The 18,254-nt window shown below is 38.5% G+C and overlaps 1 protein-coding gene across 1 annotated transcript in view; it reads right to left on the reverse strand.

Annotated features, from left to right (window-relative positions):
* The window catches only part of LOC124619866 (protein sly1 homolog), a 201,829-nt gene that overhangs the window by 33,981 nt on the left and 149,594 nt on the right, over positions 1-18,254 (reverse strand). The window contains exons 10-12 of the mRNA XM_047146485.1: positions 9,577-9,761; positions 9,332-9,411; positions 9,059-9,197 (exon numbers count right to left, since the gene is read on the reverse strand). Coding sequence (XP_047002441.1) covers positions 9,059-9,197; positions 9,332-9,411; positions 9,577-9,761 — 404 coding nt within the window. The remainder of the gene's footprint in view (positions 1-9,058; positions 9,198-9,331; positions 9,412-9,576; positions 9,762-18,254) is intronic.

Genomic DNA, 18,254 nt, shown 5'->3' on the forward strand with positions numbered 1-18,254 from the left:
TGGCATGGGCTCCACCAAGAGAAATTTTATGATACCTAACCCATAAATATCACATTTTAGGGCTATTTTCAAATTAAAAGTATGTAATACTGCACTTAAGGTTTATTATTAGCTGTATAACACTTCACTACACAGTTTATGATTTAATAAATTATACAAGGAAAAATGAAAAAAAATGAGATTATTAAGCTATGCAACACTATTTATAACATCACTATGAAAAACTACACTTAAAAAAGATTGTGATTAATATCCATGCAAAAATCAGTGTTTCCTTTTCGTAATATTGTAATTACAATACAGTATGTTTAAAAATGAAAGTCACTACTCACCATACAGTGGAGATGCTGAGTCACAGGCACAACGAAATAAAAAGAATGTCACAAAGCTTTCGGCCAATAAGGCCTTCGTTAATAATATGACACACACACACACACACACACAGGACCCCTTGTGTGTGTGTGTGTGTGTGTGTGTGTGTGTGTGTGTGTGTGTGTCTCGTCTATTGATGACAAAGGCTTACTGGTCGAAAGCTTTATTTGCGACATTCTTACTGTTTCGTTGTGCCTATCTGCGACTCAGCATCTCTGCTATATGGTGAGTAGCTACTTTCCTTTTCATAATATTGTTACATTCCATCCTGGCCACAAAAGGCGTCTGATGCCAGTGGGACAGCCTGATTACATCCTTTGGGGCTAATCCCCTCATTTGTAAGCAAGCTACTGCAATTGTGGTAGCCAAAGTCGAAACTTTGGCTTGTGAAGCAGTTATGAAGCATGCCATAATTACAAATACACCCCAGGACAACGCAAGCAGGGTATCAGATTCTGGGGAGCCTGCATCATGTGCGAAACAAAACTGAAAACACACCAGTACCACAAAATCCAATCTAAACCATGAACACAAAATCAGACTGAAACAGACTTTTAAAATGGGAACTGTAAACATACAGACAATGATGAAGGTGGGCAAGCTAAAGCAAGTTTTTGACAGTATGAGAGAACTTGGGATTGGCATACTGGCACTACAGGAAACAAGATTCGGGTTACGTAATTCTGAAAGGGAAACCCAGTGTTGGGGAGCCAAAGCAACTTTTTATGTTTGGCACAGCCTTTGTAGTAGATCGTAAATACCTGGATAGTATGACTCTGTGGAAGGGCATAAACAAGAGACTGTCATATCTGACAATGAAAACAGGAAACAAACGAACGATAAGAACAAAAAAGACAAAGCAGGAACTGAACATTTTTGGTCCACTTTGGATAAAGTAGTGACAGATGTGGACAAAAGTGGTGTCACTACTTTGCTAGGAGATTTTAATGCACAAATAGGCATGGAAAGGAAGTTTAGAGGTCCTGCAGGAGATTATCCAGCTCACAAAGAGCAAACAAGAATAGTGAGAGATTTGTGGACCTGTGTAGGAGGCACAAGATGAGAATAATGACCATCCATTACAAAGCTAAGGCAAGCAAGAAAACAACGTGGGTCAGCCCTGGAAACAGGATTGGAGAAAAGCAGCTAGACCATGTAACAATCTGTGACAAGAATTACAGAGAGATTATGAGCGCAAAAGTGAGGAAAAATAGCAGAATGGAATCAGATCACTACCCTGAACAGAGCAAGGAAACAGAGGACAATAAATACTCACAGAATCGACCTAGTTCTTCTGAAAAAACACAGAGCAGAGTATGCAAAGATAATGGCAGTTCAGAATGATTGGAAGAAAGTGAGAGATATGATGGAAGAAGAGGCTGCTAACAATAAGAAAAGGAAGCACGAGTGGTGGATGGATGAATACGAGAATGCAGTTGAAACCAGGAGGAAAGCGTGGATGAAATGGGAATCCTGCAAAAAGCAAGAAGACTGGTCGAACTCCTAGAATGCGAGAAAAACTGCTAGCAAAATGATCAGAAAGGCCAAAAGAAGTAGATGGAATGAGAAACTTGAAGAAGCAAACACAGCCTTCAAGCAACTTAAATCATGAGTCTTTTTCAGAAAAATGAATAACAGAATTAAAGGCTTCGAGACAAAATAACCCTTCATAATAGGACAAGATGGCACAATAAAAATAGGCAAGAAAGAGGTGTGCGAGGAAATGGACAGGTATTTTAGGGATTTGCTGAATGCAGAAGCACCGACAGTAAAGTGGACACACTTACGCTCTAGGGACGAAAGTCAGGACAGTCTACACAATGTACCAGAGCAGAAATAGCAGAGGCAATTAAAAACCTCAAAAACAACAAGGCATCAGGCAATGATGGTATCTGTGCTGAAGAGATCAAGTGGAGTGGGCCTGAAATAGAAAGTAGTATGTACAATATAATGGATATCTGGAGAAATAAGAGGATACCAATAGGCTGGAAACAAGCCATTATAATACCACTACACAAGAAAGAGAACAAGAAAGTACTGTATAACTACAGGGGCACCTCTGTCTTAAACATAGGGTACAAGGTTTTGTCGAGAATCTTGCTGAACAGAGCTGAAGAACAACTGGGGCCGACAATAGGCTTTAAAAAAGGGAGGAACTGTACAGAACCGATATTTGGAATAAAAAGGATAATGAAACAGACACAGGAAAGGAAAAAAATATAATAGTGACACATGTGACTTTCAAAAGGCCTAAGATTCAGTTGACAGAGGTACTCTGCTTGATGTGTTAGAAGATAGAGGGCTGGATGCTACAACACATGCAATAATAAAGGAAACATTAAGCAACACTACTGACAGATCAGGCATTGCAGTACACTGTCAGACAGCTTCGAAATAAAAACAGGTGTCCAGCAAGCGGACAGACTGTCACCAATTTTATTTAACCTGGTTTTGGACAAAGTAGTGAGACAGTGGAGACAACTAAATAGTAACATGAAGATCAAAGTTGTGCAAATAGGGTGCAAGGTCAAACATAACGCAACAGTGGACTGCCTGATACTTGCAAATGACATGGCACTCTTAAATGAGACAGAAGAAGAGGCAAAGACAGCACTAAAAAATCTAGCTGAAACAGCCGAAAAGGTCGGGCTGAAGATTGCATATAAGATGACCAAGACATTGAACACTGAGTCTGACTGGAAGAAAGATGGCCAAGTGGTTGAGAAAGTCAACAGTTTTCACTATTTGGGGGAGAAGATAACTGGTGGCATAAAGAGCAACAGTACCGCAGTAACAGGGCGCAACTTTTGCAGAAGCTTTGGTATGCACTGAAAACAATATATGGCAAGAAAAATCTTTCACGGAATGCCAAACTGCGACATTATACAGCAACTGTAAGAAATGCTGCTCTGTATACAATCACACTTGGCAACAGAGCTTGTATACAGTTGGAGAAGGAGGAGCGGAAAATTCTGACAGACATATAGGGCACCAAAAAACATGGGGATATCTGGATACACAAAACATGGGGATACCTTGATACACAGAACACAACAGGAACTGTATGAAAATTTTGAACCCATATCAAGAGAGATATTGAAGAGGAGATTACGATTTGATGGGCACATAATGAGGGTGGACGAGGAGAGATTGACTAAGAACATATGGAATGCTACACGTCAGATGGAAAACAACTGGATGTAGGAAGTCAGAGATGACTGGAAGGCTGTAGAAATAAAAAAAGGAATCTGCAGGCAATAGTACAGGACAGGGAGAAGTATAAAGGGTTGGTGGATGGTCACAGGTGGCTGGACACCAAAGTCAAAGTTGTCTTAGCAGAAGAAGAAAGAAACAGAAGAAGCGAGAGAATGAAGAGGTATTGGGAAGAGAGAAGATGTGCAAAACAAGCCACACATGATCCTGAAGGGTCCTAACAAAGCAGCAGCAACAGAAGAAGAAGAAGAAGAAAGACATTCCATCCAGGAAATGGAACAAACACATACTTACTTACCTTGAATAATGATTTGTATGAAAGAACTTTTTAGTCCTGTTCATGTGACTGCTGATGACTCAACACCTCTACTATTCAGTGTGTTTTACCTTCATTCCCAACACTATTTACATTCTACAAAAACCTATCACTGCTGTATTTATTAGTTATAGATATAAACCTTTTGGGGTTCAAATGTGATAGTGATGTGTAAAATACGACTATAATCAAGTCAAATTCACTTTGCCTCTAATACTCAATTTCGTCTCTCACCTCCAAGATGGTGAGCTCTAGAAACCTGTGCATCCATGCAGAAGACTGGAGACCCAAACCCTCTGAGAAACAATGTCAGGGCAGATGAGAGTGGATTTCGTCTCTCACCTCCAAGATGGTGAGCTCTTGAAACCTGTGCATCCATGCAGAAGACTGGAGACCCAAACCCTCTGAGAAACAATGTCAGGGCAGGTGAGAGTGGGAGAAATAGTCCTCCAATGAAAAGGGGGTCAGGCTATAGGCTTGTAGCTCATACATGGAAAAAAATCTTATTACTAAGGCTCAAGGAAATATAGATGGCTGCAGTTGGTGGTCATGCGTACATGAGGCACACTTTCTTGTTTTTATGAACGGTGTGCGTCTTTCTTTTACTGATGAAGGCTATGGCCGAAATCTTTGTGTGTCTTTTAATTGTGCCTGTCTGCAACTTAATGTGTCTTCTTTACAGTAAGTGGCAATCTGTCTTTTCCTACATTGTTGATATTCCTACCTGGAGTTTCCCCCATTGTTTGTAAAGACATTATATGGAGTTGAAGCCTTGGTAACCTGACTGGAGTAGCGAAAATCTACAAGTTGATATCATAGCCTTGCAAGATGATGATGATGATGATTTTTGGTTTGTGGGGGGCTCATCTGCACAGTTATCAGCGCCCATACAAATGCCCAATCTTTACTCAGTCAAATCTCACCACTTTCATGAATGATGAAGAAATGATGAAGACAACACAAACACCCAGTCCCTGGGCAGAGAAAATCCCCAGTCTTGCAAGAGATAACATGGACGGGACAGGCTACTTTACAGAAACAGCAGTGTACTATGTAGTACATTGGCCACAGCAGTGAACAAATATTTGGTGTAGTGACAGAATTTGAAGCAGTAAGTCCAAGGATACATTATATATGAATAAAAGAAAAACTCTTTAATCAATTTCTCTTAAATGTACATGCCCATACTGAGGAGAAGACAGCAGAAGGGAAGGATATTTTCTACAGGAACTGGAGCAAGTTTATCAACAGTGTCCAAAAAACAATATAAAGATGGTGACAGAAGATATGAATGCTAAGGTAGGACAGGAGCGGGTATTCTCTCCTACCATTGGTAAATGCAGTCTACATAAAGAGAATAATAACAATAGATTATGCCTGATGAATTTTGCAACATACCTTAACATAATAGTTTCTAGCAAGTGTTTCCAGAATAGGTATACAGATAAAATGATGTCAGTTACACCAAACAATACTAGGAACAAAACCGATCGTACGAGATGTTACCGAAAAGTTCTTTGAATGTGTGTAGCTGGTGAAGTGTAGCTAGGACAACGAAACACCACCAATTAGCACCTCACACATCATTTGAGAGTTTGGAAAAATCACTACATAAACATGACATATTGAAGTAAATACTTGGGGAAGACACCTTAGATTACAGGCAAAGTTATCACTGTTTTAAATGTCATTAAGACAGCAGAACATCATTTGGTGACAATCCCCTTCAGCTCAGCTGTCAACCAGACTCACTCCCAAATATGTCTCTTTGAAATACGGTCACAGGCAGACCATCCAGGTGTATGCAATGTCATGGGGCTGTCTCGCGGGAAATGTCATAGGGTTTTGTCCGACAAAAGTGGAGCATCAGCAATTGGTTCCTGCATCATCACGATGTGAAGTCACTCATTGTGTTGATCACCCAGGAGTTTCTTGCGAAAAACAAAATGACAGTTGTTCCTCCTCTGCGAAATTAACCCAAATGTTTTCTTACTCCCCGGAATGAAACTCAAGTTAAAATGCTGAAGATTTTACACTGTCGATAAGATTCAAACAGAATTGCAAATGGTACTACACAGGCTCACGAAAAATGCATTCGAAGGAGCTTTGAGTTCATGGAAAAATGACTGGGAGCGGTGCATACACCCCACAGGGCACTACTTTGAAGGTGATGGTGATAAACAAGATCCAGGTAAAGAGTAATTTTATTTTTTGGTGTATTATGGGAACTTTTGGGTAGCACCTCGTATATTAATAGAAACCTGGCGTGACTCTGATGTATTAGTTTGCCATAGGTCCAGAGGTGCAAATATGGACTCTGATCATCACCTCCACATAAAAGGAAACATTTTGAATGCACATAAAGTTAAAGGAGAAAGACAAAATAAGTATATTATTTTCGGCTGAACACCTAACTATTAATTTGGAAAACAGACTGACAGGATCCTCCAAGACCTATACTTATAACATGAATGAGCAATTGAATAAAACAGTAATGAAATAGAGAATGCTGCAGGTAAGGTGATTAGTATGGAGCAACAGATCAGAAGAATGGAGACACAACAGAAACAAAGAACAAATCAAACAAACAGATGCAGACCAGAAGAACAAGATGTGCAGTAGCAAGACACAGTTACCACATGATGCTCTGAAGTGTCACTCACTGTTTCAGTCTGTTTCATGCATTGTTGAGTATACCTTCAATATATAGTGGTGAATTCTCCAGTGTACGTATGTTGATGGTTGTATTGTTTGGGAAGAGGTCATTAAGGTTGACAGATCAGAAAAGCACCAAGTGTTACGCAAACAAGCAAGAGCTACAGTGTTCCAAGAGTACAATGTCTTCAAAAGAAAGGCTGAAGCAAACACCTCTTCACTATGTGGTGCTTGCCACAACTCTGCCAATAGCCAGGTGAGAATGGCTGAGGTGTGTGGTGTGGGACAGAGAACTGTGTAGTGTACCTCTAGTGAAGTAAACACATCTATTAAAGCCAGTGCATTGGCGTATTTTAAATAACCATGGAAGCAACACAATCTTAACAAAGAAGTAGGCAATTTGGACGATTTTTCTAAGAATGTTTTATATTGTACAATATTCAATATGTATTCGAGAGGCGAATACCTGCTTGCAAACAATTCTGTTTCATGAATGAATGAGAGCTCGGGTTGTAACGGCAGTCGCTGGAAATCCTAAGAATATTAAAGGACATGAGCTTTCAATTTTGTAAGATGAACAATGAGCGATACTGTGGCTACAAGGACTCAGTTTTGCCATGTAAAACTTTCTGCAGAAAAAGCAATTAGCAGATATCACACAGGCTTTATATCTGGCCAACTATTGTCAAATATCCACTCTGAGGTAAAATTGGAAGGGAAAAAAAAGGGAATAAGATATTGTGACACATCATATATTTATTGACTTTAAAGAGGTTATGGCACCATAAAAAGAAATAAGGTTTTTGAAGCCATGAATAATCTCGGCATACATCAATAGTTAATATGGTTCATAAGTTTGACTATGGAAGTAGTAGTATGTCAAGTACGGATACAACAACACTTAACACCAGTTTTTGAGACTTAACTGTGGGTGGAGGCAAGGGATGCACTCTCATGTATGCTCTTTAATACGTATAGGGTCAATCAAAAAGTTTCCATTAGAAGGCGATACTATCCAGAATTGTTACGTCAATCAGGCAAAATTGCCATGAGCACTGAGGTAAAATCATCCCTTGAGTGCACCAGGTACTTACTTACTAAGAAAGAATGCATTGCGCCACTCAACCAGAACATTATGACCACTGACCTAATATTGATATAAATCCATCGAGGCGACAGTAGCATCACCTATTGAGGAATGACTGCTAGTTAGACACACGCATGGTGCATGGAGTATCAATGAGCATGCAGTCAGTGTGGACAATGGGGAGGGTGTACGATCTATCCGAGTTTGACCGAGGGCAGATTGTGATGGCACGCAGGTTCAGCATGAGCATTTCGGAAACTACAAGACTTATCGGGTGTTCAAGGAGTGCTGTGGTAAGTGTCTTCAACACGTGGCAAAAGCAAGGTGACACCACGTCAGATGCTATGTGGTTGTGTGGCCACCCCTCATTACACATGTCGGACATTGAAGGCTGGGCAGACTGGTAAATCAAGACAGGCAGTGAACGGCGACAGAACTATCAGACTTTAATGCTGGGCAGAGTACAAGTGTGTGTGAAAACACAGTGCACTGAACACTCCTAACAGTGGGCCTCAGCAAACAACAACTCGTGCATGTGCCAATGTTAACATCACAACAGTGGCAACTACAACTGAAATGGGCATGTGACCAATGGCACTGAGCACTTGCAGTGGCAGAGCTGGCAGAGTGTAGCATGGTCTAATGAATCCCAACAGCCTGTTCCTGTTCATCATGCAGATGGGCGGGACAGAGACAAGCTGGCGGTGGCTCCATTATGCTCTGGCTAACATTTACATGGGCATCCATGGGTTCTGTGGAAGGCACCATGGCAGCCTAGGAGCATCATACACTGGTTGCAGACCATGCACACACCTTCATGACAATAATGTTTCCCAATGGCAGAAGCATTTTTCAATAAGATAATAATGCATCAAGTCACAAGAGCAGGAGTGTGATGGAGTGGTTCGAGGAACACAGTAGTGAGTCCCAATTGATGTGCTGACCTCTCAATCGCCAGATCTGAACCCAATCAAACACATCTGGGATGTGATAGAACGTGGTGTTAGAGCTCATCAGCTCCCCAGAATTCACAGGAATTAGTTGATTTGTGTGTGCAGATGTGGTGCCAACTCCCTCTAGCGACCTACCAAGGCCTCACTGCTTCCATGCCATGACACGCTCGCGCTGTTATCCCTGCCAAAGGAGGGCATACCAGCTATTAGGTAGGTGATCATAATGTTCAGGTTGATCACTGCATATGGAATCTATATGAAATTTGCAACATGAATTGTGGTGCATTTCAGTGAGTGTGCACATAACTTTGTAGCTAGTTCTAAGAAATGATTTATTCTTTTTGATACTTATATTTAAAATGATTACCCTAAACTGCCCAGATACATATGATTTCCCACTCACTATGAACAGCAATTTAAGGGCAATGACAATACATTATGACATAAGTGCATGGTACTTACATGCCTTTTCACGACAAGGTTTTTCACTCCTTCCATCACAAATGATGATCCTTGACTAACTAGTTTTGAGAACATGCTGACAGTTTTGGTACCACCACCTACATACTGGTTATGGGTAGCTGCCATTTTTGTATATGCTCTGTTTGAAAAAAGATATATAACAGTAAAAAAATTATTTACTGAATATGGAAAGTTGTGTCCAAAGCGACTGAATGTTTAGAATACACAACATAATTATATTATTTATATTTAGAACTTTATAAACATACTTACTTCCACCTCTTAATGTATGACAAAGGCTGAAGATCACAACCAGCATTCTGCAGTGCTACAGCGAAACGATCATACTCAGCCTGTAAGAAATTATGATCAAACTATTTAAATAGAAAATATCTTAAATAAGGAATTCATTCAGAATAATTGAATTATTTTGTTGTTACTAAAAACATGACTTCAAAATGACAAATGAGATTGTTGTCATAACTATATGAGAAAAAATATATCGGTTGTTTTCTAACCTCTGACATTGAATGTGAGCATATGTAATAAATAAGAAAGAGACGGAGTTTGTCTTCAGGTGTACCAGCTTCTCCATCAGCAAGCAATTCCATAATGCCCCGATCCAGGGTTGTTTTGCTCATAATTTTTTCTTCAAATTCAAAGAACGTGTCCAAACGACGTGACTTGATACAGTTGAGAATTGCTTAACAGAAGAAATACATAATTATGTTATACTCAATTAATTAAATGACAATTATGACAACTATTTTACTATGTAATAAATGTGACCGCCTTTCAAAACTATCTGCTGTGATATTTCTGACTTCCTCTGACGCATACAGCTCAATTTCAACAGTGAATATTTAGTCCACACAGTATTTCTTTGAGGGAACTGCTAGACATTTTTAAGCTTTAAGCACATAAACTGACCCAAAGCCTTCACCAAAACTTGCTTCAGTTAGTCTAACTTATACCTCCATCTAATTACGACCATCAAGCATTACCATTACCTCATCAGTTTCCTTCCCTAGGTCCGTTCTTGGTGACACTGACCTTATAATTGTTGTAAAAGTTGAAAATTGCGGCCATCCACAGCTTCAAACACACACTTAAAATGATAGATCCATTCCAGAATTTTTCACTCTATTCCATCTCTTCCTTCACCCCAATTTCTTTCACATTCTTCTAACTGCTTTTCAAAGTACAGAAGCCTAACCATTTCAGTCCATCCCAAAACGTCTCAGTCTTTTGTTGCAACAGAGAGGATTTCTGTCCTAGTGGACCTATAGTTTTAGCTAACATCCAATCATCCTGTGTTAAAAAATACCAATTATGCTCCTCATCATCTTTCCACAGTTTTTATGTAACTATCGCTCAGCTGTCCTCTTGTCACTGAGAATGCAACATCAACCACATCCACAAATGTGCTGCATCAAACACTGAATTTCTCGACATTATGCCAGATCCAAGCCTTCTGCTTCATCCTTGTACATATGACCACCTAGATCCTCATTCAGTTTTGGGGCGTTGCCCTCCTCCACAGATATTCTTCACAACAGTCTTGCAAGTTCACTGAATATTACATTTTCTACAGTTTTAATCACTTCATGATTGAAACACTATCTTTTCCACTGACCTTTATTTTTTCATATCTTAAATGGTTTTTACTGAGTGAGGTTGTATAGTGATTAAGACAGTACATTCACATTGAAGAGGTACAATGTTTGCACCCTGTCAGGCTATTCTTGTTTACATTTTCAGTCATATCCCTAAATCAGTTAAGATGAATGCATAATTATTCCTTCAAAATGAACAGCCAAACCTTCCCTTCCTTGGCTTATCCACAACTGTGCACTATCTACAATGACATCATGAACAGGACTTCAAAAAATGATTTCCTTATTTTCTGATGGGGTGTATATGTTTCAAATGACAATAGACACAGAATGTAATTATTTTAATAATTCTTTATCAGTGTTCCTGATCAGTCTGTTGAGTTACACAACCATACCAACATCTAAAAAAATATTCGAAAATTTTCCCTCTGTCGTTACCAATTAATGTTCCATCTGCTATCCTATGAATGAAATGTCCGATGACTACCTAATATAAGTTTGTGTGTTTCAGTAACAAAAATTCTAGTAAAGAAACAATAAATAAAAATGAGAAAAGCTGACTGAGATATGGCACAGAGACTTTAGAAGTTGCTGCACATATAGGTTGGTGTTTGATACATAAGGTAAAGGCTTTTGATCTAGTAAAATGGAAAATACTGCTTGAAGTACTCAAAAATAATTTGGAACAAGTTAATTATAACTATGACATAAGAGAGGTGAGAGTGGAGGAAGCAGAAAAAAGGTAGATATTAGGAGAGAGTGAAACAAGGCTGCAGCATATCTCCAGGCCTGTTTATTGGACATACTGGTCGTAGAATAACAGCAGATAGGTAGATAGATAGGGGAAGGGGGGGGGGAGGAGGGAGGGAGGGAGGGAGAGAGAGAGAGAGAGAGAGAGAGAGAGAGAGAGAGAGAGAGAGTGAGTTATTAAATATGCAGATGATCAACTAGTCCTTGAAGAAAGTGAAGATGATTTTCAGTAAATTGTGAAGGCAATAAGAAAAACTTGGGGAAATTTAGAAATATGTTAGGATTTCTAAGGCACATATAATGAAAACATTAAAGAAATGCACTCCAGTAAATGCAGAGATACAGCAGAAGAAAAACAAAAAGGAATTAAGCAAGTGAACTACTTAATTTAGGTAGCACACTTACTGCAGATGTAAATCATGATTTTTGGGATTTCTTTCTTTATTATTATTATTATTTTTTTTTTTCATCCTTCTGATATGGTATTTCCATATATCTCAGTACTCCCAAACCTGTGAGTACTTTTAACTCTCATCTAGGAAAAAGAGTGGCACCCCAAAGTTAGTAAAGTCTCTGAGCTATTACGAGTTTAGGTTCTAGAGAAATTAAAGAACACACAAAGAAATACTAAAGCTACAATTATTTTAGAAGAGAGAGAGAGAGAGAGAGAGGTTAAATGCCAACACACATTTACAGTACCTGTAGATTTAAAAAAGCTTTTGACAATGTTAAATTAAATGCAATTTTTAAAATTTTGAATAAAACATAGGGAGAAAAAGGCTGTCAACCAATGTCTTCTTGTAATCTGGCCAACTCTATAAATGGATGAGTCGATATAATAATGCATATGTCTGATAAGGTCGCTAGGTGCAACGCGGAAGGATACATCTGCTGGCGCCAGATCATGTGGCAACACCAGCAGCAGATTTAAGGGCTGCCACCACCACTGCAGCCTACTTGTCAACCAGATGATGATTAGAGCAAGGTCTCTGGTATACCTATTGGCAACAACCCAACACTATTCGGTTTTCTCCTGGGCTGTGATTGGACTTTGTTGTAACCTATGGTGACATTTGACTAGCATAAGGATTAGCCTGTTGCTTACTTCAGGATCCTGAGATCATTATTCAACTGACCATTGTGATTCCAGTGAAAAAACTGATGGCTTATGGGTGTCCAAGAGAGCAGTTGCTATGTATTTCCCATTCGAATCTATGAACAGTGTTTTGGAGCACTGATGTGTCAGTTATTCAACAAACACTCATAGGACTTTAGTGACCAAGAGTTATCCACCTCCAAAAGTTATTTGTTTTGCTTATTTCCTGCCAATAACAGTAAACTCACACACAGAAAAAGTCCCTAAACTGCAGGATTACTTTTATCAGAAGTCACAATGCAAGATTTTTCAAGAGAGCTAGCAAACCAAAGTTGGGATGAAATGTATACAGAAACCAGTGTTAATAAGGTTTCACTATAAATCTAAGGTGAGAAAGGATAATGATGGTAATATGATTATTGATTCTGGTCCAGAATCACAAATTACAAAATTTAAGCAGCAGCCCCAATAATGACCAAATTCCAAAACTCATACATGAGTTGGCAGTGAATTGTATCAAACACCTAAAAATGGTAAAGTAATTGGAACTGACAGTATTCCAGCTGAGATACTCAAGTATGGAGGAGAAGCACTGCACAGGCGTTTGTTTCACCTGATTCAGGAAATTTGGAAAACTGATATCATACTAACAGAATCGAAATCACTGATAATCCCAATAGGTAAAAATGAGACTTGAAAAACTGTCAGGAAATATCACTGGTTAACAAAGTCTATATGATTTTATCTTAATCATTGCTAAACTACTTGAAAACATATGCATAAAGTATAACTGGTAATCATCAAAATTGCTTTCATAGAAATAGTTCCAATACTGACAATATAATTGCAACCATAACAATAAATGAAACACTATAAGAATGTAAGTAAAAAGTACATTACTTGTTCATTGATTTTACAAAAGCGTATGATTCCATTCACGGGCAAAGCCTCTGGAATGTAATGACAGAATTTGGATTTACAATTGAACTTATACATTTCTGAAAATGTGCATGGATAATAATATAAGCAGTGTTTTGCTAAATGGAATAAATCATTTAAAAAATAAAACTGGACTAAAAGAAGGAGGTGTTCTGTTCCCTCTTCTCTTTAATGTAGTCTTGGAGAGATATGTGATGGACTCGAACTGTTGCCTGCTAGGCTCCTCCAAAGAAATAAAGTTAAGGTGTAAGCATATGCAGATGGGATAGTGGTCATTGGAAAAAGTGAAAGAAAGATTTCACAGCTATCTGTGGAGTTCACAGAAAAAGCATCCAAACTTGGCCTAAAAGTAAATGATCACAACACAAAATTAATGATAATTCAAAGATTCAGAAATGAACAAGACAACCTATTGCATCTAATAATCGGAAGACACAAATTTCAATGCACTGACCAGTTAAAATTCCTGGGTGCAATGACAGAGACAAGCAGAAGCAAAAATGAGACCGCAAAATGTTAACGGAGTCTACTACTCCATACAGACAATTCTAGACGGCAGAAGAACAACAATTACAAGTTTTGAAAACAAAGTTTATAGGAAAATATTTGGTCCATACAACGATGATAATTTGCAAAGCTGGAAGAGGAGACACCACACACAAGTCCACATGTTATCACATCAAACAACAATAATGAACATAATAAATTCCAGAAGACTTACTTCAATGGGCAGGCCAGCTGATGAGAGTGAAAGAAGATCAAGTGATTTTAAGAATATTTAAGAAGTCATTTGGTAAAATGCCATAATGGAGACGCAGAAATACATGACTGAATGAATTTACAACAATATGCAACAAGATGGGCAAAAAAATTGGCAGGAGGTATCGCAAGATAGAAGCATTTGGAGGTAACATTTGAGTTCAGCAAAAGATCTCCAAGTCCCTAAGAAGCCAAGAAGAAGAAGTAGAAGAAGAATGTAAATAATAAATTCAAACCGAACTTTGAAAGATTTGTAAAATGTATCCACATCAGCAGCAATGTCTCACAAAAATAAATAACAGTTAAATATGTTTCTCCACTCAATTTTTGGCCCGGTTCAGCAACAGTAAACCAGTCTTCAAATAAAAACGCTGCCTCTGTTGCAGGTATTTATTTTGAAACTGACATGGTTGCCACTACTGACATATCTTTTCTTTTTTTTCTCTAGTCATTAGTCTTATGACTGGTTTGATGTGGCCCACCACGAATTCCTCTCCTGTGCCAACCTCTTCATCTCAGAGTAGCACTTGCAATATATGTCCTCAATTATTTGCTGAATGTATTCCAATCTCTGTCTTCCTCTACAGTTTTTGCCCTTTAAAGCTCCCTCCAGTACTGTGGACGTCATTCCCTGATGTCTTAACAGTTGTTCAATCATCCTGTCCCTTCTCTTTGTCCATGTTTTTCACATTTTCCTTTCCTCATCGATTCTGTGCAGAACCACCTCATTCCTTACCTTATCAGTATAACTAATTTTCAACATTTGTCTGCAGTACCACATCTCAAATGCTTCAATTCTCTTCTCTTCCAGATTTCCCACAGTCCAATTTTCACTACCATACACTGTGCTCCAAACAAAGATTCTCAGAAATTTGTTCCTTAAACTGAAGTCTATGTTTGATACTAGTAGACTTCTATCTGATGCTCACCTAGTTCCATCCGTCACTGATTATTTTGCTGCCTGGGTAATAGAATTCTTTAACTTCATCTACTTCATGACCATCAATCCCAATATTAAGTTTCCCACTGTTCTCATTTTTCTGCTACTTTATTACTTTCATCTTTCTTTGATTTACTCTCAATCCATATTCTGTACTCATTAGACTGTTCATTCCACTCAGCAGATCACATTATTCTTCTTCACTTTAACTCAGGATACCAACGTCATAAGCGTATCACATCACTGATGTTCTTCCACCCTGAATTTTAATCCCTCTCCTGAACCTTTCCCTTATTTCCATCATTGCTTCTTCAATGTACAGATTGAACAGTTGGGGTGAAAGGATACATCCCTGTCTTACACCTTTTCTAATCCAAGCATTTCATTCATGGTTGTCCACTCTTATTATTCCCTCTTGGCTCTTGTACATATTGTATTTACCCATTTCTCCCTATAGCTTACCTCTATTTTACTCAGAATTTTGAACATTTTGCACCATTTTACATTGTTAAATGCTTTTTCCAGATTGACAAATCATAGAACATGTCTTGATTTTTCTTTAGTCTTACTTCTATTATCAACCACAAGGTCAGAATTGCCTCCCTGGTGTCTTTAACTTTCCTAAAGCCAAACTGATTATCATCTAACACATCATCAATTTTCTTTTCCATTTTTCTGTATCTTATTCTTGTCAGCAACTTGGATGCATCAGCTGTTAAGCTTTAGTTCTTGCACTTGTCAGCTCTTGCAGTCCTAGGAATTATGTGGCTGATATGTTGCCAGATTCTCACATTCCACACACCAATGTGAATAGTCATTTTGTTGCCACGTCCCTCACTGATTTTAGAAATTCTGAAAGAATGTCATCTATTCCTTCTGCTTTTTTTGATCTTAAGTCATTCAAAGCTCTTTTAAATTCTGATTCTAATACTGGATCCCCGTTTCTTCTAATACTGGATCCCCGTTTCTTCTAAATCGACTCCTGTTTCTTCTTCTATCAAATCAGACACATCTTCCTCCTGATAGAGGCCTTCAGTGTACGATTTCCATCTATTCACTTTCTGCTCTGCATTTAACAGTGGAATCCCAGTTGCACTCTTAAGGGGACCACACCATGGTTCAGGTCGCAAAAAATCAATTTTTGGTTTTCATCATATTTTGATAGATTAAGGTTTTATTTAAGTACTTTGAAAAGGATTTTGCTGAAAAAAATTTTTGCATGTTAGGTGTTTTCTCTCAAGTGTGTTGGCTATCCTTGGAATGCAGCAGTCAGTATTCTTTTGTTTCTGTTGTTTGTAAGCAACACGCTTTCAAACATGCGGTTAGTTTTGTTCAAGTGTGATTGCAAGTAGTTGTTATATTTACGTTTCCAGTGCTTGTTTATGTGTGTTTTGTTGTTTTTATTGAAGATGACAAAATGTAAAGGCATTTTCAAGAAATGACAATTTAGAGGAAACAAGTTTAGAAAGCTTTCTGTACAAGAGGTTATGTCGCCTGGCAATGATATTTCTAACTGTAATTCTTCAACAAGTGCATCATCAAAGAAGCTCTCACCATTTCAAGAGAGTTACAACGAATTTACTGTAAGTGACAAGGGGTGCCGTAACAGTATTATAAATTCGAAAATATTATCAGATGTAATTTCTAAATTTGTACAATGTAGACAGTGTGGTAAGTCACAGAGTGTGAAAATTTGTGAGAGTGCCAGTGGGAGAAAAGGCCTACCAATTGCTTTGGATTTAATTTGTACGAAATGCTCAGCTGTGACCTCATTTATGAGTTCTTCAAAACCAGATGCAAGTGGCCCTTATGAAATCAATACTAGATTAGTTTATGCTTGGCAAGGGCATGGCTGCAGGGAGAACATTTTGTTCAGTGATGAACTTATATCAACCACCAAATAAATTTGAAAATGGACTGCAATATTAGAGAAAGCTGTATGTGAGGTCAGTGAGGAAAACATGAAACTGGCTGCTAGGGAAGCAGTGGAAGAAAATGATGGTTGTTCGGATATTGCAGTTGCACTTGATGGAAGTTGGCAGAAAAGAGGACATACTTCTCTGAATGGAGTAGTGACTGCCACGAGTGTAGACACCGGTAAAGTGTTAGACGTGGAGATAATGTCTAAATATTGCAAATGTTGTAAAATCAATGAACATAAAGAACATAACTGTGTGGCTAATTTTAGAGGAACAAGTGGTGGTATGGAAGTTCACTGAGTACAAAAAATATTTCATCGGTCCGTAGAAACAAGAGACGTACGGTACACCAGATATTTGGGCGATGGTGACAATAAGGCATACAACAATGTGGTGAACTCTAAGCCATATGGAGATGCCATTATTAGCAAAATAGATTGTGTAGGCCATGTTCAAAAACGTTTCGGAACAAGGCTGAGAAAACTAACTGTTGATATGAGAGGAAAAAAATTAATAGATGGAAAATTGTTGACCGGACAGGGTCGGTTAACTAAAACTGAAATAGAAAACTTGCAGGTATACTATGGGCAGGCAATTAGGAGAAATAAAGAAAATCTGGAGGCAATGAAGAGAGATGTTTGGGCCATATTCTTCTGTAAGTCCTCTACTGATGACATGTCATGTCATGGTTTGTGTCCATCAGGAGAAAATTCTTGGTGCAAATACAATAGGGCTCAGGCAACTGGAGAATCTTATTCTCACCAGCATTCTCTTCCTGCTGCTGTTACTACAGCAATTAAACATATTTTCAGAGACTTGGCTCATCCTGACTTTCTAAGGAAATGTCTGCATGGGCAGACACAGAATCCAAATGAATGTTTCAACAGCACAATTTGGAACTGCCTTCCTAAAACTGTATTTGTAGGCATGCATACAATGAAACTAGTAGTTCATGATGCTGTTATTACATTCAACTGTGGTAATATTGGAAAGTTTTTGGTACTGAAAAAGCTGGGAATTAATCCTGGTGAAAATATGATCACTGGGCTGCAACACTGTGATAAAATGAGGATAGCTGATGCAGACAGGTCTGCATCTAATATGGCCAAGAAAGCAAGACAAACATACAGGAAGGTGAAAAAAGATGCTGGAAGACCTGCTAGAGGCCGAAGAAGGG

Source organism: Schistocerca americana, chromosome 6 (assembly GCF_021461395.2).
Source record: "Schistocerca americana isolate TAMUIC-IGC-003095 chromosome 6, iqSchAmer2.1, whole genome shotgun sequence".
NCBI lineage: Eukaryota > Metazoa > Arthropoda > Insecta > Orthoptera > Acrididae > Schistocerca > Schistocerca americana.